The sequence below is a fragment of the Anabrus simplex genome, chromosome 2, assembly GCF_040414725.1.
Source record: "Anabrus simplex isolate iqAnaSimp1 chromosome 2, ASM4041472v1, whole genome shotgun sequence".
Classification (NCBI taxonomy): domain Eukaryota; kingdom Metazoa; phylum Arthropoda; class Insecta; order Orthoptera; family Tettigoniidae; genus Anabrus; species Anabrus simplex.
Genome location: NC_090266.1, coordinates 814125116 through 814151514, shown reverse-complemented (window position 1 = coordinate 814151514; position 26399 = coordinate 814125116). Strand labels below are relative to the sequence as shown.

Here is a 26399-nt window from a genome sequence, read left to right as displayed (position 1 = left end):
TAACTCATCTTTTAAACTGGTGACTTTCTCTATTGCTTTATTAAATTGTTTGAAATTAACCACATCACCATCCTCAACAGCATCACCAGTATCTGTTAATATCTTTTTTCCTAAATACAAAATAGTCAACAGTATACCATATTTTACTTTTGAATTCATCATCAATATTATCTTTAGATATCAAATCTTGAATTTTATCATCTACATCTTTATTTTTATAAAAATTCTTTATTAAATTTAATACTCCAAAGAAATATCTATTACATTTAGATGACAAATCGTTAACTTTATTAACTATATCCTTCTTTTTATTAACATTTTTATTAGTATTATTTATTATTTCTAATATTTTTTGGATTCTTTATCAAAATTTTCTTTTGTTAACTTAATTTTATCATCTATATCTCGTGTTATAATATTATCACCTTCTTTAGTTTTATTTCCGAATATATCCATTTATTTCATTTAAAATTTAATTGAGACTTACGGATGGTGAATTACTACCTCTATCTGAAAACAGTCTTAGAATCAAAACACAAAATGGCCACATTTATATTCATAAAATGATTTTTTGTGGATTATAAAACAAATTATTTGAACCTAGATAATTAACTAATTATTTAGGTATATTACCTCCAAATGAATCAAAAACAAAATTTTCATTATTTATTTTAAAATAAGAAGTCCAGTGAGTACCTACGTGATCAGATGTATATAAATTGACAATTTCTGATGCATTTGTATGATGATTTTGAGGTAATTCATCAAAAATAAAACATTTATAAAATATTTTATTTTGAATTCTTTAACTAATTATTCTAAATCGAAAATACTCAGTGGTTTATTATATATTTTAATTATTTTTTCAATTTTTTTATAAGTTTGTTTTCTGACGCCACTACTTTCCTTGTCCATCTCCAAATTATGTTTTTTTCAGCTATTTCAGCATCTTCTTTTGCTTTTTATGAACTGCACTTGTCGTTGCTGCTGCACCACCAATTTATGAGCCATTAGCACCTAATGCTGCCAGTAATATCGGTAAAAATCCTCCTTCATGTTTTGTCAATACAGACCTTCTTTTTGGTTTTTAGATATTTATACATGTTTGGTACAATTAGAATAGCTAATGTTAATAATAAACTTCCGCATTTTAAATTTTTGTTGATTTCTGATTCTTTTATATATTAATTAAGTAGTTATCTAAAAAGGTATTAGTTTTCAATTCTTCATTTGATGATTTAAATTTAATTGCTTTGTGTTTTGCATTCCTTTTTGGGGATACATTATAATCAATACTAAATCTTTTCATTTATTAAAGGAAAAATATTAAATATATTATTAAAGACACCAACCATTTTCATTTGTTTCAATACCCATCCCTAATTTTCTTCTTCAAAACCTAATTCCAGTGACAGCTGTTGCTGCTAATCTTTCCTTAAAATCTACATCTTTACTAAATATTCTTTCTTTTGCAGCTTGCTGTAATTGTTCATCATCTTCATGTCTATGTTCTAAATCTTTGTGATCTCTATAAGCAGAATCATGTTGTTTACAAGCTTCATGTAATGGATTTGAACCTTTAACACCTTCTGCTAATTGTTTATCTGATGGATTACCAGGACCAAGAAATTTAAAACCAGGTAGTGTTGAATCAATATTATTTTCACCTATTTTATTAATCATCCAATATATTTTTTGCATTCCCATAATTTTATGATTTCCAGAATATATGAGGAATGATATTTAAAAATCGAATTAGTTATGGAATTTCTTTAGGATTGTTAATACAATAATTAAATTTACTCGTAAGCATAATTGTTATTCCGACGTTTTCGTTGTGATGAGCCTTATTTCCAGCATTTCCTTCACCGCGAATAACCATTAATCTACCTATTAAATCCTTTAACATCATTCAGCCAAACATATTCAATTGGTGTTTCCGAATATTTTTTAACAAAACCAAATTGAGATTTAGGAGGTGTGGATAGAGATGCAGATCTTTGTATTCTATTTGGTTTAACATAATGCCATATATTACTAATCAACATATTATACTACTTTTAGGTTTTGGATTATTTGGATCATCACCTCTATGAATTGCATTGGTAATTTTAAAAATGGTTTCATAAATAGTTTTGTCTTCATCAGTATAATCATTATCGTTAGGTAAATCTTTTGATATTAACAGTAAAATTAAGCCTTCTGTAGCTCTAAAATGAATAGCTTTGATTATAAAGTCATCATTATGAAATTCAACTTTTGAATCACCTCTAAAGTAATTATTGAATTTCTCATCATACCTTAATCCAAAGTTAGGATCATTCATTTTAGGTAAATATTTTGAAATTACTAGTCCTAAGTGCGTTGTAGTTATTTCTTTTGAAGTTCTGATTTAATTTTTTTTCTGATTTTTCTTGCTGATTTTTAAGCTTCTTTTTTTCTCGTGACTAACATCAAATTCATGTATAATGACATAATCTTCAGAACTAGAAGGAAAATAGTCTTTATACTCATTTTTATAAGGAATTAATTGTTTTTTAACCTGTGTATTTTCTCCTACAGCTTTAATAACATTTTCACCAATATTATCCAACTTATATCCTAAAACACTAACAGCATCTATAGCAGGTTGATTTTTTAATATTTATCATGTTCTGTTATAGGCTGCGTCTTCCATTTTAAAATTATTCTTTCATTTCTACAAATTTCTTCCTATATTATTTCGCATTCTTAACAACCTTAGCATCATAATGAGCAAACATTATTTATTAACAAAAAATTATGTTGACGTTTATGTTTATTTTAACTTTTTTATATTTGTACAAATTTTTAAATTTTATTTCCTTATCGGGCATCATTAGTTTTGCGTTTCATATCAATAGTAATAAATCAAATTCTTCATGCCAACATTTGCTACAGATAGCCTTAAAACCTTCAAACTTCATATCTGCACCCACTAATTCTTAATAAATATGATTTAAATTCGTATCATCCTGTCTGAATATGTTTGAGAAGTTTAAGATATCTCTAACCAACTGTTTTGGTATTTTCAGATATGTTTGAGCTAAATAAAAACAATCAGTACCTTTATATCTTCCTCGAGTAAAATGTTCATGAACCATATCGTGGTTTTCTAACATAAAATCCTCGAAACTTACAACTGAATTTTCTTCACATTCATCTAAATGGACTATACTTTCCTCATCACCAATAAAATGAACAATTGATTTTCCTAATTTTTCCTAATTTTTTTACATTCCTTCATAAACTGCTGATACTTTGGTTGATCTAAATTTTGGAATAAATATAAAGTTTATTTATTTTGCTCCAGTTTCACCACCCATGATTTGAAATATAATTATCAATCACTAAAGTTGTTTTTCCGCAGCCACTAGGGCCAATGATTCCACAACAAATGGAATTTGGTGAAAAATCTCCATGTCTATGCTTTATTTTTTCTCAGGAATTATTACTGTTGGATCCCAATCTACTTTTTAATTTTTACTCAAATAAATGAGTAGAATTTCTTGAATTAATTGGTACATTATCTCTTTTAAGAAAATGATTAAATGTTCCATTGCGAGATGAATTTTAAAAATTTGGATAAATAGGATTTAATTCAACTTTCTTAACTTCAAATATCACAGCAAAAATAATAAACTACACCATGACAAAGTGTCGGGTACGATAACTGAAATACTTATTCTATCAGGACAATATAATGTTAAAAATTACAAAAAGCTATTCAAAGTCAAGAACCTAAGATAAGTATTGAACAAAATAAAATTCAAAACAGAGTGGAAATAATTAGTGATTATAAAATATATTTTGATAAAGAAAAAGTATTGGCTCAATTGTGGGTTTTAATAACGAAATTATAGAACCAAAAACCAAAACACTTGCTCACAACTTACCAAAAATTATTCCTTTCGAAATGATTAAAATCCATTTTAGCTATGCTGATGGAATGCTTATAAAAGATTCTGAGCATTTTCACTGTGAAACAAACATCATTGCTTCTTTTAAACCTGATTTAATATTTGGTACCCCAATAATTTATGAACCAAAATATCTAGTATTTTATTCAGTTTTCGATATAATTCAAAACTTAAAAATAAATATAACCAATGAACATGATAAATTAATAGATTTTAATGGTTCAGAAGTAACAGTAATTTTAGAGATGAAATAAGAATATTCTAAAACATTTGAAAATTTGTAAATGATTTTTTGTAATAAATTGATAAAGTAGAAGGTTGTCATTTGCAGTCATTTCCTATCAATGAAAGAACTAAAAAGAATTAAGATGTACCTAGCAAGGATATAGAAATAGGTATTAAAGATGGAGATGGTTGGATTTTTAACAATGCCTATTTGTAACTTACTATCAATGCAACTCATGCTGATTGAACTGATTATACTAATTATGAAGGAAAATCAAATGTGAAAGTTATTTTAATTTTCCCACTCAATTATGGCAAACAGTAACTATAAAAAGCGACGATATACTATCTGTCGAATCGATCATCCAAATATTTCCTCAACAGCTCTTAATCATCTAACCTCCACTCAAAAGCTTAATATAATGTATGAAGGCAATTTTATTAATAATAGTAAACTGCAGAAAAATCAAATGGGGTCTTATATTCCTTAAGACTCTTAGGTGGATTTTTAAAGATGATAAAGAACAAATGTAGGAAAGAGATTTAACTGTTATTTTTACTTGGAGAGAAAATGCAAAAGATGCTTTTTATAGAAGGTTCACTAAAATGCTGTAGGAGCTGATATCGCTGGATCTCGACCTGACGAAGGAAAAGTTACTGTAAATTCGATGGAAATAAGAATACCAGTTGTTAAATACGAAGCAGCTTATGAGTAAGAAAAAAGGCAGCAATCTTAAAAGAACCAAAAATACCTATATCATTCTATGACCTACAAACTAAAGAAATTTCTGGTATTAGTGGAAAAAGAACTTCGAAATAGACATTACAAATTACTGCAATTCAATTCAATTTTGATGTGCCGTATTTTATTTTTGTTGTGTTTCAAACTAGTAGAAAATATAACCAAGATCTAGATTCTTCTAAGCTTGACCACGTTCAACTTCAAAATATTTTCGAGAAAAATGGAAGAAACGAGACATTTCCAGAAAAAATGTGGAACATATATCCTCAAAATACTTATCTCAAGACCCATAATGAATTTTTAGAATTTAAGTGTGTTACTGCTTTAAATCGGTTTCTTCTTTTAATCCTCAAGAGTTCATTAACGTTTTATCCCATATATGTTATCAATATGATTAGACGACGAAATGTGGTAACCACTCAGAAAAATACTATGAAACTTTGTGCGATATTTAATGCTAATATTCCCGATAACACTGTTGCTTATATAATTATGGGGTGTGAAAATTATTTAACCTATGATATTAAACAAGGAATAGTAACTGAAAATTTTTAATAACAAGTTAATAAATGGTTAAAATAATTTCTTGAGTTTATATTTTAAATAATTTGTCTAGATATCAGAATAATAATTTAATATGATATAATAATTGTATTGTTTAATATGATTCGCTTATTTATATACAGTTCGACAAAGTTCGTTTTATTAAAATCGGTCCATGAATGGTTGAGTTATAGACATTAAAATTTTCACTTGCTTTAGATTCGCACCGATGTTCTGCGGATATTAGAATATACATGAGTGATAATAAATAATCATTTCTGGGGTGACAGTTCGCGAGCCACGAACTTCCTCGTTTGTAATCAGCTAACATGCAAGCGGAGCATGTATGTGTTTGACCGGGAAAATAAGAAATAACAACGAGCATAAGGAGAAAACGGCAAAATCCGATTCTACAGAGAAACCTCTTGGGTATTTTCGAAGCCAGCGCTAGTTTTCTATTGCTCTTCGGACCCAAAGGTTTTTATACTTCACATTCATGGACTTACAAAATTTTATATCTACGCCAGAGGTTGTCACACATTCACACTTTATTCTTTTCTTTTCTCGAAGTGGCCACTTCTCCGAAGTTATTTCGCCAAGGTAGGTTTGCAAGCTTCTTCGGTAATTTAGACCTATCTACTAACGATCTACAGGACCCAATGGAGAAATTGACCTCTTTCATCTAACTCCACATCTTTTCCCACTTATTTTTTTATTGAGGGAATGAATAGAGATTCGAACCAGAGAAGCGTGGGCCCTGATATTTCTAACAATAAGAATCCTAAACATGCCAACACCTAGCCGCTTGAGCTACCACGGCAGGTTAAGATTGGCGTTTAATTTGAGGGTGTGTATACTTAGTTAATGTTGAATAAAATTCAAAACTTTCTGGGATAAGGTAGATTTGAGCCCCGAATGTGGGGCGTACTAATTTGGTATTATAACCACTCGGCTATCAGTGACATACCGCAAACTGAGCCTAATAGGTGATATGAATTGAGATAACTATGGAATACTAATAGTTCCGATATAATCCAATAGATGGCTTACTTCTTATAGTTTCTACTTAACGTAACAGATGGCGTATTTCTGTTTATTAGTATTTCCATCAGATGCCAGTAGCTATCGGGTTGCCGGCAGGTTGTTATCTGTTATCTGCGAGTCATTTCCTGCTTCAAAATAGCTCCTACTCCTTGGTTAAATGGAAAGTGGAGGATGCATACAAGCTAATTCAATGCCTTTTAATTGAATTTAAACCCGTTTGGAAATAAAAATATATTATAATTATAAAAAACATTAGCGATAGCAATAGTGATAGCAACTAATCTTCATTTTAAATAGATTTATGAGATTTTTGTTGTAAATTGGTACGTTTGGCGTATTTTCCATTTTTCTATGAAATTCACATTTGGAAGTTTTACCTGAAATGGATAATGTTTGGCGGAAAACAGGCAATTTTTGGGAGGCTGCTGGGTGTGGAATTTCGGAAAATGGAGAATATCCTGAACGTACCCACTTACTACTCTTATTTATTTCTTTTGGAAGGGCTGAAATATTGGCAGCCGTGGAGGACATTCTCCTTCTAAAGCTTTCAGATGATGATCGAGATCTTCAACCTGAATTCCGCGAGGACGAGGACGGAGACGAGGATGGCGATCACCGACACGTAGCCTTGGTGGAGGAAGAAGAGGACAGTGATTCGGATAAGTCAGTAGATTCGGGTTCAAGTGAACCTGACAGCGGCGGAGAGAAATTCAGGTTTTATACTAGAAATGAAATTTATGCGTTTATAAAATTCTTTGATTTTTATATCATTGACAGTATCGTTTGATGAACTAATATTTTTATTGACAAATTGCTCGCCACCACCGAATTTGTGTGTGTGTGAGAGAGAGAGACTGCAGTGATAAAACGAGAATAGAATTAATGGCTCTTTATTGAGCTTTATTCCTGATCGGAGTGAAAAAGAAAGATGCATTTACGCTGAAGCACTATGGAGAGTAGACGGCACTGGTATGCCTATCCTAATTGCTGCATTCAGTCTCAAACCGTTTCTTTTTTGATGCGAGCAATTCTATTTGAAAATGTGCACATTCGTCAAGAACAACAACAATGTGATAAGTTGGCAGCTATTAGGGAATAGCATCTAAATTTCCTAAACGATTGTCAATTGAATTATTCGCATAGTGATTTCTCCACAGTAGACGAAATGTTCGTAGGATTTCGAGGGCGCTGGGGTTTCGTGCAGTATATGCCAAACAAACCGGCCAAATATGACATAAAATATACGCCCTGTGTGACAGCAGATGATATTAGTACCTGATTCTCTATGGCGTTAGTACAAATACACCGTTTATATAATGCTCGCGAATATGGTAGAAATCATTAGCGGCAGTGTTATTTCTATTACTTAAACTATAATGAACGTGTAAGACGATCACAGCTGCGAATAACATTTTATTACGTTTGGACAGGAAGTGTCTATACAACTAACACCACGGCTCGCGTAGCTAAGGTGGCAAAATCACACATCACTATTATTGTAACAGCCAAGCTGACTGATAGTAGGTTGTTTTCATAGGCTGGTACACGTTTTTTCGATTAACGCCGTTTGCAGTGACTGTAAAATGGCCACATGTCATTGTGTTCCTAAGAGAGAATTTTTTATTTGGTACTGAAAATGACCGTTTTTATCCGATGTTACGTAGCCAGGTTGGACTATGACATGAAGGTCCGCAGGTAGGAAGTAGGGTTCTCTACATATTCAGTGTAACAAGTGTTTGAAATGTTGACCACCTTAGTTTCTGCAGATTTTAGCAAAGTCGTTCTAAAGACATTGTTGCACATTGTAACATGTCAAGTGTAACAGCTTGGAATGTCTCGGTGATCAGTTGCCGAAGGCGACCAGTATCTTCAGGCTTCTGTGCATACACTACCTGCTTTATGTGACCCCACAGGAAGAAGTCAAATGGCGTTAGATCGGGTGATCTGGCGGGCCATTGAACGGGCCCACCCCTTCATAACCATTTATTTAGTTCTAAAGCATGAAGATGGTTCCGTACGGCCACTGATCGGTGGGTGGAGCTCCATCCTGTTGAAACCGCACTCGTAATCACTCGCGCAGTGGCACGTTCTCCAGCAACCGTGGGAGTTCATTTTGAAGAAAATGACGGTAGCGTCCTCCCGTTAGATGTCCGTCGAAGAAATATGTTCCGATGAGATAGTCACCCAAGATTCCACACCATATATTTACTCCCCACTGCACTTGAAACGGGCCCTGTCTTACCTAATGGGGATTCTGCGCGCTCGAGTAGTGAATATTGTGCCTATTCACAACGCCATTGTTATGAAATTGTGATTCGTCTGAAGACAGGACTGTTGACGAAAAGGCTGTGTTATTGGTCACCCTGTGAAATGCCCATTGACAAAATGTTACTCTAGCTGCTGGTGTAACTGCAGATGGTATGGGTGAAGTTTATTGTAATGCAGAATACGCATGACTGATGACCGGGTGATGTTGGTATGTTGTGCAAGTATCCGTGTACTAATATGCGTGTTGTTATGGACAACGTCTAAAGCAGCCTCTTTATTTGGACCGGAAGTAATAGGAGAAACCCTAACGGAAGTTACCCTTCGAAACGTCCCGTTTGACACAATCTTCGTTCAAGGTTTCGGAACGCTTTGTAGTCTATAGCCTTCTCTCAGAAAAACGCTCGTGATAGAAACGTTGCGACTGGACTGCGTTTTGCCTAGTTTGCCCATAAATGAGCAACATATCAACGTACTCGTCACTGGAATACATCGTGAGTGAATGAGTACGTGTTCTGATGTGACATGGTAAGTGTGCATAATCGTTGTGTGTCCTTTAAAAAGGGGCACGCTCCGTCCGTCAAAAATAAAAAAAGCATAAGGTCGGAATCGAACCACTCCATTACCGGTATTCAGACATCTTGTGTCACCGGTCCTGAACCGACTCAGCCACAAATGCAAAACGTACAAGACGCTCGCTAAAGTATTATAACATAAGTATAGTCGTTCGACATCCAAAGTTAATATCCATGTCAAAGTCTTCATTAATGCTTTACAGTGTTCATTTAATATTTTTCCATTACGAAGCACGTAGCATACACATTAATTCGACCGTACTTTCTCCCTAAATTAGCAACAACTCAACGTACTCTTCATAGGAATACATCGTGAAGATGTGATCTGCCCTCGTAGGTTTGGATCATTATCTGTGTGGGTTGGACTCGGGAGGATGTGGATTCAAATCGCATGCTGGTCGTCTTGAAAGGGGTTTTCCTCGCTTTCCCACTTTCACTACCAGGCAAATGCCGGGACGGTACCTTAGTAAAAGACCAAGGCCAATTTCCTTTCCAATCCTTTCCCCACCCATCTTTAAGGGAAAGACGCCAAATCAAAGCGCATTTCTTAAATCCAATATGAAGAATAATATTGATCATTATTGTATCCCTGCTAAAACGGAGCACTTCTGTCGTTCATTAAATTTGCCTTATTCTGGATTCGAACTGCTATGCTCCCGATATTTACACACCTCGTGCTCCAGCACTTAACAGATTCGGCCACGAATTCAACATACACGACGCCTGCTAGAGATTTAGTATTTAAGTATGGCCGCTCCACCTCGAAAGATAATATCCATGACAAAGTCTTCAGTGATGTTTTAAAGTGTTCATTTAACTTCTTATCATTACAGAACACATGGCACAACCTAATCATTCGATCATATTACGGGTACCTGTTTTATTTCAAGGCGAAATAAGTCAAATGTTTGCAGAATGGCCCTTAGTATTTGACGCGGAATTGTGCATAATAGTTTTTCCTTTGCTAGGTCCATAGATCAATTTACAGTGAAGACACACAGGTAGCGCAGAGCCTTAGCGACCATAAAGAGACATTTCAAATTACTTGGTGTTCATAAAACTAAATGATAAGGATCTTATCTTATTTGCGTTATTGGGGTTGCCTATCTCTGAAAAAATGATGGGCTGGTGAACCACCCGCTATATACCTTCGGCATTATTTAGCTAGGCACTAGCCTTTACAAAATTATGTCGCCTAGCAGACGGAGTATAGAATTTCATCTGTTCCAAAAAAAATAAGCCACAGCTACTAGAATAAAGTTATCCTCAATATTAAGTTACATCATATCAGAATGGTTCGAACCCTGAGCCACGATTTACAGTTCAAATGTCCCAAAGGGCCTATAATTTTTATCAGATAAACGAATATGCAAAAAATTACTTTACATCAAGCACCTGTAGTTTCATTCAGTAGAATAGAGTGAAGACACACAGGTAGCGGAGAGCCCTAGCGACCATAAGGAGACATTTCAAATTACTTGGTGTTCATAAAATGAATTATACGGATCTTGAGGTCATGTGCTTTATTTGCGTTTCCTATCCCCGAAAAAATAAGGGGTTGGTGAACCACCCGCTATATACCTGCTCTTAAATTGCTTGAACAGCTTTCAAACTCACTACACTTATTTCGCTGGGGAGCCACACCAGGAAAGTGGATTGAAAGATCCAGATATACAGGAGCAGAAGCCCAAACTACACAGGCAAGGGAGACGAAAGCAAAGGTTGAATGAAAAGGCCGAAAACAGAAGGGAAATGGATGCTGAATCTACTCAAGCACTCCTAATACAAGACTTATGAAAACACCTAAGAGGGCGTAAAGCCCGATGACACAGAGGATAAGACCATACTACTTGGTGATTAAGGAAGAAAAGTTCAAGCCCAATACAGTGAAGATAAACCTATAAATAGTAAACTTAGTCACAAGAAAACTAAGTGAATAAGGGAAAGGAGGGTACACACTCGTGTGTCATATCATTTCAGGTAAGTCCCCAAGATGGGTGATTAAATTAAGTCCGTGCAATTTCTAGAAAACCTATATTTTACGTCCTAACACATTAATGTTAGGAAACGCAGATTGACTTAACAGTTACATATTAATTTGTTTTTGCTAGTGACTTTACGTCGCCTCGACACGGATAGGTCTTATGGTGACGATGAGATAGAGTTGGAAGGAAGCGGCCGTGGCTTTAAGTAAGGTACAGCCCCAGAATTTGCCTGGTGTGAAAATGGGAAACCATGGAAAACCATCTTCAGGCCTGCCGACTGTGGGATTCGAACCCACTATCTCCCGGATGCAACCTCACAGCTGCGCGCTCCTAACCGCATGGCTAACTCGCCCGGTGTTACATTTTAAAGAGGAACGCTGGAATCTTCCCTTTGCCACACATAGTTAAAGTTCACATAGTTAGATTAAGTTCTGCTTTACTTATGTTGCCATCTCTTTACACCAGAGCCAGACCCAACCTCATCTGGCCTCCGGAAGGAGACCTCCGTACCCCTCTTAAGTCGCGATGAAGATTGACCCCTTGGGCACAAAACTCAAGGCTATATGTAGAGGTCAGGCTGACTCTTCTAGGACAATGTTGTCACGTACTGCCTGATTGGTGAAGCCTTACGTCATTAGGCAGAAATCTGATTGGTAGATCAGAATGAGGCTGAATCCACTCAAGCTTTCCTTGGACAAGACTTATGATAACACCTAAAAGGGCGTAAAGCCAGATGACACAGAAGATAAGCCCATACTACTTGGTGATTAAAGACAAGTTCACGTCCGACCGCGGGAATCATCCCTTTACCACACATAGTTAAAGTTCCCATAGTTAGATGAAGTTCTAGTTTAACTTGCGTTGCCATATCTTTACACCAGGGCCAGCCCAAATCACATCTGACCTCCGTAGCCCTCTCTTAAGACCCGATGAAGATTGACACCTAGGCACAAAATTCACAGCTATATGTAGGGGTCAGGTTGATTGTTCTAGAACAATGATGTCACATACTGTCTGATTGCTTGCAACTTCAGAATAAGTCAAAAACAACTGAATGGTGATCAGGTTATCAAACCTTAAAATATGAACATTGTCAGTCAAGTTAATTACACATTGGTACACTAGGTGGCACTTAGAATCACCAGTAGGGACATCTAGTTAAGTTACACTGAAGTTCTTGGATATGGTAGGGTTTGTTAGGTATCTGTTAGATTTCTCTGTTTTCACTCGTTACTGTGGGAGTTCAAATTCAAACTCAGTTCAACGATTTTCACAATTATTATTATCGTTGTTACTGTACCGATTAATGGACGATGAGGGACCGTCTAAAACTCATCAGTTTTTTGTTATGCCGTCATTGCTCACACATATCGAGACGATAAATTGGGTCCTCATGCAGCAGGTCCAGAGTTCATACCCAGGAACCATAATGTACCTCCATATACTTCAAAAAAGGTTTGACATGTTTATGCGGAATTCTTTCTCTTCTGTCAGAAGAAACATTGCTTGTCTGATGTATACGATACTGTTACGTACTGAAGCGACCCTCAGGCTTGTCGCAGCCCATTCGGTATTACCTGAAATAGGATGAGTAAGCCAGCTCGGGGAACTTCCCAGCCCGCCCGAGGACAATCCACGGCCCTTCCTCTATTGTTCTCTTTATCTGAATGTTCTAGTGGCCCAACATCGAGGTATAAGTACAAGTCCCCTGCGAGAATGCTCTGGTTGCGGTTTCGGAGAATCCAGTGAGTAGGTGGATGGAGACGACGGACGGAAGACATGTACTACCTGAGAGTACTGTGTGCTTGTGTATTTCTGTGGACTAAGGATCGTCGTGAGTCAGCGAGGAAATCCGGTATCGTGATGAGCGTATACATGGACCTGTGTTCATGTTCGCTGTTGTGAGTATCGTCCTGCGGTTGAATACTGTTGAGCTGTTCAGTTTTGCGCTCCATGTGACTGTGTGAATTACTGGACTGTCTGTGGAGTCGAACCAACAAACAGTCGTCATGTGTCGAGTGGTCCGTAGCCCTATGTTCAGTTCCAGCGGTCAGCACACAGCTGCTGTAGGAGGTGACTGGACTTGGGGAAATTAAAGTAAAGATTAAGCGTCCCTAGGTAGAGCAACAAGCTGGACCGCGTGCTGCGCCATAAGGAAGAGTAATTTGTAAATAAACAGTAATTAGTAAGTTTGGCCATTCATAGCTTATTATAATTGTGTGGGTATACTGTATATGTGTGTGTACATTTACTGGGTCATCCTGAAATAAATTGGAGTAATGAAACAGACGGAGTTTTACTTTGTAACAGAGTGGTGTCAGAAGTTAGAACCGACCCCATGTGTGGTACATCATTGTACTCAGCGTGAATCGGATACTACAGGTTTCTACCGTCATGGGGAACATTCCAGAACGTCGGTATATAGTGAATGCACACTCATATAAATAATATTTTTCAGCTTGTGTTAATTACTGCATGCGAGTTGAGACCAGAGGCCACTCGGAAATGGAGGCTCAGTTAAATGCGCTTTTCGATATTATGATGAAGATGAATGAGAAGATGGGGGAAAATCAAAAGAAGATGGAGGAGAATATGGAAGCAATATCAAAAGAAGGTGGAGGAGAAGATGGAAGAAAAACGAAAGGAGGTGAAAGACGGGTAAAAGAAGACATTAGAAGGCCAGAAAAAACGATGGAGAAGATGGAAGAAGGCCAGAAGGAGGTAGAAAACGTGCAGGGGCAGATCGAGCAGTGACAACACGGGATAATAAGATTTCCTCTAATAGCTGGTTAAGCAGACCTTCGTAGATGGATTACGCTACCCAGGAACCCAATAGGCCCTTCGCCTCGCCCGCCACAAACCCTAGGAGACGCTATTAGCCACGCGTTTGATTTCGAGACCATATAAGGCAGAATTGTGAAGACCGCCGAAGACGAGAGCCTCCATATGACATCACGACGGCCGAGAAATACACCAGTCAGGGAAACGACTATTAGCCAGTCTTAGGGGGCGAAGGCTGACGCAGGAAATTCGTCAAGCCCCAGCAGCCCACGCTCGCGTAACGAGACTCCGATCAGATAGTAGCAGCCTAATGGTAGACGGAGTCGTCGACGGGATAGCGTGGAGCATGCTGCTTGACACTGGAGCAACGAAGACCATCGAGAAGCCAACAATTGCGAAGCGGTGGAGAATTCGACCCCTGCCAGTGAACTTCAGTCTGGCTACTGCCAAAGGAGAGACAACGCATGTCCACGGCGAGACAGTGATGGAATTCTCCGTAGGGCGCGGACAGTGAAGCACCGCGTTCATTCTCGTTGTGAACATCGTGTACAAGGTAATCATTGGACTCGACTTTCTGGACGAACGTAAAATCATCCTGGATATGAGCGCCAACACGCTTCGTTAGGGGAATAATGAAATTGCTATGCGATCAGCGGGGGAAGGCACTATTCTACGTCAGGTTAATCTGCGATAGGTCCTGACCATCCCAGCAAGGACCAAGGTGGATGCGGCTCTGGACGTGGATGGAGCTGTGGATGGAGCCATTGTGGAGCCGGAATATCAGAACGAAACACAAGGATTACTGATCGCCAAACCTTGATCAGCACCTCTCATCAGCCTTACATTCGACTGTCCTACTTGAATGTCTATAAAATCGCCATCCACCAAGGCACAACACTTCGAGATTGTGAGCTTGTTGTACGGATTGCTCGCTGCGAAGCCATCGAGCCGGTTCGGTCAAACACAGGAGCGAGAGCAGGACGGAACTTACCAGAGGCCTTGAGGAAGGTGCATGAAAAATCCACCGACAACCTACAACGCGGGCAACAGGAGAAGCTGGAGGACCTACTGCTGGAGTATAAAGACGTCTTCTCCCTGGACAGAAACGATTTGACGTTATTTTAGAAACAATATATATCATTCTCAACCTGACTATTCGAGGAGCCGTATAGTTAAATTACGTGTCTATATGGCACGGCTAATCTTAAATGCTAAGGCGCATGGAACATTTGTCTACGTTTTCTCCTGCTCATTTCATATGAGACTAATGTGGCATATCGTTATCGAGTTATTCTGTGTTGTCTGTATGTGTTGCGTATGTGACGGCAAAGCGAACTCTGACGACATCTATCCGTGAACTTGTAAAACTAGTCTTGTGTACGGACTCTTATTTCCAGAGCGCACAACGATCGCAAGACATTACCGTTCTCACGCGGGCTACTTAGGAAAGAGACTGTCCGGTGTTGGAACTGGTCGCGTGTGGACGTTTGAAGCCATGTCTCCACTTTACTCTGCTAGAATGAAAGATTACCCGACTGGCGTCGGATAAGATTTAGTATAACATACCGTTTAGGGATTAAATGATTTTATTTCTGAAAATTTAAATGTAATCTTAGTATGTACGATTTTAAAACTTTGGTTAAACGTTTCCTTGTGGCTGTTTACAAGTGCTTGGGTCGATACCGGTAATATAAGTAGCTAATTTAAAAACAATTCTTTTGGTAATGTAATATTACTTTTCGTCGTTTATTTTATTTTGAGTGGTAATTGCGGTGAGATTTCTGGGTCGGTATTCTCTTTCCTGTTCGCCGTTAGAATGACATGTTTGTACCATTTAAATGATATGCCTATTGTTGACCGGTAACTGTGAATGTTTTTTGGCTTCTCAAAATTTATTTTTCCCCTCTGATATATTTTTTCTGCTCGTTTGGTGTGTGCTTGCTTGTATTATTTCCTTGGTGCATGTGTTATTGATATTTAAATTTATTGCGACTTATTGCTTGGTTGTTGGTGCTAGTTTTCTTTTTGTCATTCAGATTTTGGATTAATTGATATTAATTTGCAGGTTTCGACCCCATAATGACCGTGTGTTGACGTATGCCCTGCATAATCACCATTTGTCATCCTTAATATTCTCTTCTTCTTCTTAGATAATATACTATTTATTATTATTATTATTATTAGTAATTAATTTTAGCCAAGTAACGTTTATGTCTCCCTTTTATATTAATAGCTTTCATTTAATTAAAACTTCATATTGAGTACCAGCTTTCTGTTCCTGTACATTAAGAAGTAAATTCTGGGGCGTACAAAATTTTAATTTTTTTTTTTTCAAGTTTGTAATTTTAAAATGTAATATTCTCAAGAAATTGTTCATTTAACATGTATTATTTTGTGGAGTTTTAGGCAATTCCTCGGTGGAGGGTTTTCTAACGTTTGCTTTCCTTATCTTTACTTCACATTGTTGTTCTTATCTATGGGATTCTTCTTTGGTTCTTGCGTGGCATCGCTAGTGATATATTCATTGTTTTGGTCTTGACGGGAGATCGCGTTTGACTCTCCGTGTGTGTTGACACCTTGGGTTTCTGGACCTGCCTTGTTCTCTAGCTTATTGACTATGGAATTTAAATTTTTGATTTTTTATCCGTTGGATTTTATTTGGAATTTGAAGTTAATTTATTTGTGTCGAAATTTTTCTAATTTTGGGCTGGCTATTGTGTTGGATACTTTTCATCGGGATATATTTATGTTTTATTTCACGTGATCAATTATGGATATGCGTCTCTGTCCATGTTTTAGGTGTATGATTCCTCCACTAGCGATTGTCCTAAGCCACTCACGGTTACTCAGTCTAACCATTCGTCCCACAGTTTATGATTTAATGTTACAAAAAGAAGGACTTGTACCGGTAAAAATTTAAGTTTGTTTATTAAACTGAATATATTTATTTTAAACCTGCTATATTTATTTTAATTTCATCGTTTTATTAATTTAGTTGGCAAAGATTTTATTATATTATTACAGATCTGTTTACTTATATTTACTTTTTTTTACCTTACAAAGCAATTGAAAACTTTCAAACTTCCTTTCATTTACCAAAATACTAATTCATTAGGGGCTACCTGACTGAGACGATAAAGGCGTGCTGAGTTCGCCCGGAAGGACGTGGGTTCGAATCCCCGTCATGAAGTCGTAACATTTAAGAAACGGGATTTCAACTTCCGGAGGTGCATATGGCTCTTGGGTTCACTCAGCCTACACCAAAAATGAGTACCAGGTTCATTCCTGGGGATAAAGGCGGCCGGGCGTAGAGATAACCACTCTACCCCATCACGTGCCGAGGTTAACAATGGTGGAAGCCTTTACCTTCAACTCCTCCAAGGGTCTTCATGGCCTGTACGGAGGTGACTTTGCTTTGCTATTCATTCATTAAGATTTATCTGTATGTTATTTATTCCATAAAGTTTAATTGTAGTTTTTTAAGAAAACTGGCGTTATTTTTTGAAGCTTGGCTCAGTAGTTCCTTAAGATCTCAGACCTTCTTTTATGTGGGGTGGGTTTTCAGCGCAGTTTCTTGCTTCCACTTGTTTCCTGGTAAGTTTATTTATCTGAGTCGCTGTATATTATTATTGTTTGGTCCTTCCATCCTTGTTGTGTACGTTATCCTATGGCGTTTGTTGAATATGACGTCATTCTTTGTCATCTCAGGGTGGCGTTGCAACGATTTCGGCCGAACGAAAACTCGTACAACATCGGATTGATGTGGGTGGCAGCGCGCCGATCAAGGCTTCGTTTCGACGAGTTCCGCTCGCGAAGAAACACGAAGTAGATCGGATTATTGAAGAAATGAAAGGCCGAAAAGTAATTGAACACTCGGAAAGTACTTGGAGCTCCACGGTAGTATTGGCAAAGGAGAAAGTCAGCTCAACTCGATTCTGTGTCAACTACAGAAGAATAAATGACGTCAAGATGGAAGACAATTGCGCGCTACCCCGGATTGATGCCACTCTGGATACGATATCAGGGTCGAAATGTTTCTCCACGATGGATCTGAAGTAGAGATTCATCCTGAAGACCGAGAGAAGACTGCATTTTCAGTTGGACATAGTCTCTGGCAGTTCAAGGTAATGACATTCGGGTTGTGCAAGCCCCGGCAACGTCTGATTGTCTGATGGAGACTGTACTGAGAGGGCTGCACTAGAAGATGTACCTGATTTACCTGGATGGCGTCATCGTTCTTGGAAGCATATTCGACAAGCAGCTGAAGGATTTGAGGGAGATTCTGCGAAAATTGAGACCAACCCAGCTGAAGGTGAGCCCTAAGAAATGCCAGCTCTTCAGGAAAGAAGTACCAAAATCCTCTCGAAGGAAGGAGTCCGAAGGGATCCTGAGAAAACCATGACGGTGAGGGAGTGGCCAGTACCTAAGGACAAGTCTCAGCTTCAAAACTTCCTGGGCCTCTGCACCTACTAACGTCGATTCGTGAGGTGATTTGCGAACATTGCCAAGCCGTTGCATCTTCTTACTGAGAATGGCCAACGGTTCACGTGTACAGAGGAATGCCAAAAAGGTTTTAACCAACTGAAGCACGTACTATGCACAGCACCGGTATAGGTACATCCCAGAGCTGGGGTGAGATTTTTCTTGACACGGACGTCAGCGAATTTTGTATTGGGGGTGTCCTGTTATCAAGTCGTGGTTAGCGAAGTGCGGGTAGTGGCATATTTCAGTAAGGCTCTCTCCAAACCGGAAACAAATTACAGGTTTACTGACCATTGCGAGGACCATCCAGCATTTCCATAAGTTCCACCATGGCCAAGGATTCCTCATCAGAACTGACCATGCATGACTCCGGTGGCTTCAAAATTTCAAGAACGCGGAAGGACACCTCGCACGATGGCTGGAGAGACTGCAGCAGTACAACTATGTGATCGAACACCGCAAGGGTCACCTAAATTCCAAGGTCGACGCTCTGTCTCGAAGGCCATGTCCCGAAAACTGCAAATTCTGCACCAAGAAGGAAAGTGAAGATGGCATTCCCTGCCAAATGTCATTGTAAAGTTCGAGGAATGCTGAAGTCGCGAAGCCTAGATTAATGCGCTGAGGGTTGACGAGGACATCGGACTTCTGGATGAGAGGAACATCGCCTGCGTACTGAGGCCTGGATGGATAGACGTCAGTGACCTCAGCTCCAAAACTAAGTAGTACTGCTCGCAATGGGACTCGCTGGTGACCAGGGATGGATTGTTAAATCGTGTATGGGAAAGCAGCGACGGGGAGTATCTCCGGAAGCAGGCGGTTTTCCCACGCAGTACGGTAGCGGAAGTCCTGAAATAAGCTCATGGTGGAACTTCTGATGGGCACCTCGGAATCAAGAACATCTTGGAAAAGGTCCGAGAGAGGTTCTACTGGGTAGGGTGCTCATCGGAGCAGGAACACTTCTGCAGTATATGCAACGAATGTGCTGCCAGCAAGGGACGAAGCCGGAGGCTTAAAGGCCGAATGAAGGCTCACAACGTGGGTGCGCCCCTTGAGAGAGTGGCAATTGATGTGGCTGGACCATTCCCTGCTAGTGACGCGGGAAATCGGTATATACTCGTCATCCCTGACTATTTTTTTTGCTAATTGCTTTACGTCGCACCGACACAGATAGGTCTTATGGCGACGATGGGACAGGGAAGGACTAGGAGTTGGAAGGAAGCGGCCGTGGCCTTAATTAAGGTACAGCCCCAGCATTTGCCTGGTGTGAAAATGGGAAACCACGGAAAACCATTTTCAGGGCTGCCGACAGTGGGGTTCGAACCTACTATCTCCCGAATACTGGACACTGGCCGCACTTAAGCGACTGCAGCTATCGAGCTCGGTGCTGACTATTTCATGAAGTGGTTGGAGGCGTATGCCCTTCCGAACCAGGAGGCAACTACGGTGGTGGAAACCCTCGTGAACGAGTTCGCCAGTAGATACGGCGTACCATTGGATCTGCATTCAGACATGGGATGGAACTTCGAGTCACCGGTCTTCGAAAATCTGTGCTGTTTGTCGGAAGACCAGGACCACGCCTCTACATCCTCAATCGGACGGAATTTTGGTACGATTCAATAGGACCATTGAGAATCACCTGAGTATAGTCTTCAGTGAACATCAGAGAGACTGGGATCGTCCTTCCCCTGTTCCTCTTAGCGTACCGGTCTACAGTGCACGAGGCCACTGGATGCACACCAGCAAGGACGTTGTTTGGGAGTGAACTGCGCCTCCCGGTGGATTTAGTGTTCGACCGACCTGACGATCATCCTGTTCCTACCGACCAGTACTGCCTTGATCAAACGAGTAAACTAGAGGATATACGCCCCGGTGTTCGGAAGAAATTGAGAAAAGGGACAATGTTATCGGATATCAGGAACAAGACCTGGTATGGCTGTATAACCAATAAGGAATAGAGGTTTGTCCCCCAAACTCCAGTCAGAATGGGAAGGCCCTCACTGTGTTGTCAAGAGAAAAATGACGTCATCTATCACATACAATGGATATCGAGAAGCAGGTTGAAGGTGGTACATCTGGACCGATTGGCGCTTTACAGGGGAGCAGCTGAAGATGGTAACTGATCGGGACGATCAACTCTCGAACGGGGGCGATGTTACATGCTCAAGCTACCGTCAGTCGTGTTGCAGCCCCTTCGGAATGACCTGAAAGGGGATGAATAAACCAGCTCGGGGAACTTCCCATCCCACCCGAGGACATGCCACGGCCCTTCCTCCATTGTTCCCTTTATCTAGTTTCACCATGCGATTTCCGGAAGATACGACAGGAAAGTTCGATCTCCAGCCAAACCCTGAATGGCCCAACATCGAGGTATACATACAAGTCCCCTGCGAGAGTGCTCTGGTTGCGGTTTCGGAAAATCCGGTGAGTAGGTGGATGGAGACGACGGAACGGAAGACGTGTACTACCTGAGAGTACTGTGTGCTTGTGTACTTCTGTGGATCGCCGTGAATCAGCGAGGAAATCCAGTATCGTGATGCGAGGATAAATTGACCTGTGTTTATGTTCGCTGTTGTGAGTATCGTCCTGCAGCTGAATACTGTTGAGCTGTTCAGTTGTTTGCTCCATGTTACTGTGTGAATTACTGAACTGTCTGTGGAGTCGAACCAACGAACAATTGTCATGGGTCAAGTGGTCCGTAGCCCTGTGTTCAGATCCAGTCGTCTGCACACAGCTGCTGTAGGAGGTGACTGGACTTGGCGAAGTGAAATTAAAGATTAAGCGTCCCCAGGTAGAGCAACGGGCTGGACCGCCTGCTGCGCCATAAGGAAGAGCAATTTGCAAGTAGACAGTAATTAGTGTGGCCATTAATAGCTGATTATAATTTTGTGTTTATATGTGTGTATGTATGTGTGCATTTATTGGGTCATCTTGGAATAAATTTGTTTAATGAAACTGATGGAGTTTTACTTTGTAACAATACGTTAATCCATGGTGGATATATAACTAGAAAAGTTGCAGTCAAATTTTTGCAACAAGCTTTCCGTTTTCAAGCTCTGGTACTACATACGGCCCGCTCAAATATCGTACTTACTCGCCTATAACTCTCCTTTAACTGTTCCCCGCCTGATTTTCAAGTTCAAAAGTAGGGGACGATATAATATTTGAAAATTGTACATAATACAGGGTTGGTTGTCGTAGGTTAGAAGCAGAAGGAGGAAAATCTTACGTCAATATACAACATAGTTATTTAAATATGTACTTTATTTGCGCAAAAATTGATAAGACCTTTAGACAGTTTTGTATGGGCCCTCTCCTTCATTACACAGAGGACTGGTCACACCAGTAAACACAGCACTCACGTCACAACCGCATAGCACCGCGCGGAGTTCAAGTTTGCGCAGCGTTGCATTGTCGAATTCCGGCGACAAAGCGGTGAAATTCGATCCCACTGTCGGTAGAAGCCGATAGAAGCCGCTGGAACAGTGATGTCCTCTTCCGCAAACTTAGTCCATTCCGGAGGATAAAGCGTTCTGACCAACATCTACTTGCTTTAAACTCTTTCCGCGCAATACCAAGACTTTGTACAATTCCACTCGATTTAAACATATCATTTTATGATTTACAGCGTTGCTTCCTTAACCCACTCCAGATGTTTTATGTCCTGATCTTCATATTTGCCTATGTTCACGCTGCGGAAGGAAGGGGGTACGACGACTCATTGCATCACCTCAGTTCATCCTGCAGACAATGAATGTATATGTCTCCTGGAGTTCTTCATTATTTAAAGCAAAAGAGGTATGATGGCGCCACACGTTACGCCATACGCTTTGCTAATTACGACGGGTAGCTGCCCTATGACGTAGAGCCTTACCCTAAATAACATCGTCGAGATTGTCGACAAACAGATGATCAGCTCATATTCACCCGAAATACTATAGCTTGTGAATTACAGTTCAAGGCAGCAAGTACTGAATGTATACCATCATCGAATTTGATAAGAATATATTCTCTGTTCCCGCCTACACAGCTTATCTACAATGCAGTAAATATGAAACATCTGCTTTTGTGTACACATGGTGTTCTTTGACTCAGTAGTTCATTTTTATATTTATAAGCACTTTGTATCACCTGTGTACTCTTCGTTCTACACGTTCTGGGAGTTTGTAATCGGAATTTGGAAACACTTTGTAGGCTATGTGGAGGAAATTTTTAAACAATCAAAATACACGTGGAAAGAAGGAACAAACTACAACTTATGGAAGATCATTTGAAGGGTACAGTGCATCCCCATACAATGATGGTGAACATTTCCTGGAATCCACTAGAATCTTAAGTTGAGGATTTTCTTCCACATGACGGCGTACGAATATGAGCAGTAACAATGTGTAAATCATTTAGTTTTGACTAACTTACAACAATCCCTTTTCTTTATCAACGACTTTGTATTCATAGGCAAATTAACGTTTCACGAAGAATTCGTTTTAGACTCAACGCACATGGTCAGTGAATCTCTTAATAAACAAATATTACTGTAAATTGTAACCTTATTACTTAATACGTAATTACCAACTACGGAGCTGCGGGTATTCAGCTGGTGAAAAATAAATTGTAACCTTATTACTTAATACGTAATTACCAACTACGGAGCTGCGGGTATTCAGCTGGTGAAAAATATTTTTTGATTCCGCAAGTGCTGAATACGCCAGAAACGATGAAACTACAGTATATGGTAAAGAAGGCTCTCAACACGGCCCAGCGTTCACCGTAATTCTTTCAGTGACACACAGGTAAACGATTTTCTGCTTATGAGATACGCTTTGACTCCATCAAATTATACGAAATTATCGAACTCCGAAGAATTACGTACTGAACTCAATAAATGAAAAACCATTCGAAATTGGAGTGTTTCATGGAGGTAGTCCCTAGCGCACTGACATTACAAATTGATGTTTCCGAGTTCGAATCCGACATTGATATATTTTTATTTATTTGTAAACAATATATGTTTTTTGAGTGAAGTAATGAGGTCGAAGTGTTATTCGTGCTCTGCACCTGCATTTATTAAATGTTTTCGTTGCCGTGAAATGCTTTCTTTTTAATGCATAAATGAAAAATACCACCCAAATTAGAGAATTAAATAAGTAAAATTCAGGAGATTCATTATCAGACGAACAAATGTGACAAATATTTTAAGTAATGTAACAAATATTTTAACATTTATTAATACTTTAAACAGAAAAACAACAACAAATAATACGGTATTTTTGTAATTTTTCTTTCTTTCATTCTTAATTCGTTTACCCTCCAGGGTTGGTTTTTCCCTCGGACTCAGCGAGGGATCCCACCTCTACCGCCTCAAGGGCAGTGTCCTGGAGCCTGAGACATTGGGTTGGGGGAATAAAACTCGGGAGGAGGACCAGTGTACCTCGCCTAGGTGGCCTCACCTGCTTTGGGGGTTGGGGAGCGGTGAGAGCAGGATGGGAATTTCGAAAGGGATAGACAAGGAAGAGGGAAGGAAGTGGCCGTGGATTTATGTTACGTACCATACCAGCATTTGTCTGGAGGGAAACCACGGAAAACTATTTCGAGGATGTCTGTGGTGAGAACCTAATTCCCTCTACTCAGTTGAACTCCCGAGGCTGAGTGGACCCCGTTCGAGCCCTCGTATCACTTTTCAAATTTCGTGGTAGAGCCGAGAATCGAACTCAGGCCTCCGGGGGTTGGTGGGCAATCACACTAACGACTACGCCACAGAGGCGGACTTAATGTAATCTTTCTTTCTTTCTTAATCTGTTTTTCGTCCAGGGTTGCTTTTTCCCTCGCAATCATTTCTTAGTCATAAAGCAATATAGGCCTATCCAGTCCTCATTTTGTGCGATGTCGCTGGGATTCCAACTTGGACACTGCCATGATTCACACACCAAAATCGATCTTTAAATGAACACATTTATTTCTGCAGTGAACTCTCTCGGATGTGCCTCAAGGGCAGTGTCCTCGAGCGTGAGACTTTGAGTCGTGGGAATACAACTGGAGAGGAAGGCCAGTAGCTAGCCCAGGTAGCCTCACCTGCTATGATGAACAAAGGCGTTATGGGCGGATGGAAAGATCGGAAGGGATAGACAAGGAAGAGGGAAGGAAGCGGCCGTGGTGAGAGGGCGGGAACGGGGTCAACTCAGCCTCGGGAGGTCAACTGAGTATGGAGGGGAGGGGGTTCGATTCCCCCCTCAGCCATCCTCGAAGGGTTTTTCCGTGGTTTCCTACGTCTCCTCCAGTTAAATGCTGTGATGGTACCTAACTAAGGCCGAGGCCGCTTCCTTCCTTCTTCCTTGTCTATCCCTTCCGATCTTCCCATCCCCCACAAGGCCCCTGTTCACCATAGCAGGTGAGGCCACCTGGGCGAGGTATTGGTCCTCCTACCCAGTTTCATCCCTTGACCAAACGTCTTACGCTCGAGGACACTGCCCATGAGGCGGTAGAGTTGTGACCCCTCGCTGAGTCTGACGGAAAAACCAACCCTGGACGGTAAACGTATTAAGTGGAATTTTCGAATGAAAATTTACGTTGTGTCAGGAAGGAAATCCAACCCCGAATGCACGGAAAAATCCACATCCGACTGAGTTCACTGCAGAAAGAACTGTGTTCATTTAAAGATCGATTTTGGTGTGTAAACCATGGCAGTGTCCAAGTTTGAATCCCAGCGACATCGCACAAAATGAGGACTGAATAGGCCTATATAGTTTTATGACTAAGACATTTTACGTTAAATACTAAGGTTAAATGAATTTTGAGTATGTACATTAATTAGCAATATTTTAGAAAATACATTACCTGAACAATGAATATGTCATTATGGTGAACAAAAGGCCAACGACACTCAAGGCAGAGCCAATGTAGCTGATAATGCTCATAATCTGCTTGTCGCTCTCAGAAATTGAAGCTCCGAAGTCGGGGTCGAGGAGAACAGAGAAGGCTGTCATATGCGTGGATTCGCAGTGGATGAAGAATTCCGTCTGGTTGGTTGTCAGCCCGTCGTTAAGCCACTGCATAGCTAAATGAACAGAAATAAGCACTTTAAGATCGTATATAATATGCCCTATTACAGTACCTAAATCTATCTGAAGTCATAGGCTACAACATTAACTCCAATAACAAGGTTAACTGCCTCAATTTCATAGTAAAAAGGGTGTTCAGAAGCACCTCCCATACAATACCCACTTCCTATGGCACGGATAATACTTTTATATATCAACAACAAGCCAAAACAACGTTACAACCACACGGGTTATCAGTCAGAATTCAGCTTACGAGGATTTTGACCAAGATATTCTGTACACGAAACAGCAGTAATTGTAATGAGTGAGGTAATTTAAATCTCTCAGAGATGGAAAGAAGGCTACATGATGTGTATTACTGCTCTAGAGATACTACAACTACCACCACTACTACTACTGCTGCTTCTGCAGCATTTCTCGAAAAGGAACGCTACGTGCCTCTCGTTCAATTTCATGGTAATGTGTCTTCTGATCACAAGATTACCAGCCACTCAGACCTTAAGGTCGTGCTACTGGTGATCACAAGATTAACAGCCACTCAGAACTGTAGGTCTTGTGACTGGTGATCACAAGATTAACAGCGACTCATAACTGTAGGTCCTGTGACTGATGATGTAAAGATTAACAGCCACTCAGAACTTCATGTCTTGTTACAGATGATCACAAGATTAACAGCCACTTAGCACTGTACAGCCCACGACTGGTGATCAAACGATTAACAGCCCCTCAGAACTGCAGATACCACGATTGGTGATCACAGGATTAAC

The 26399-nt window shown here is 39.6% G+C and overlaps 1 protein-coding gene across 1 annotated transcript in view; it reads right to left on the bottom strand.

Annotated features, from left to right (window-relative positions):
• LOC136863695 (uncharacterized) overlaps nt 1-26399 on the bottom strand; it is a 415056-nt gene that overhangs the window by 101585 nt on the left and 287072 nt on the right. The window contains exon 20 of the mRNA XM_068226041.1: nt 25409-25628. Within this exon, the coding sequence (XP_068082142.1) occupies nt 25409-25628 (220 nt within the window). The remainder of the gene's footprint in view (nt 1-25408; nt 25629-26399) is intronic.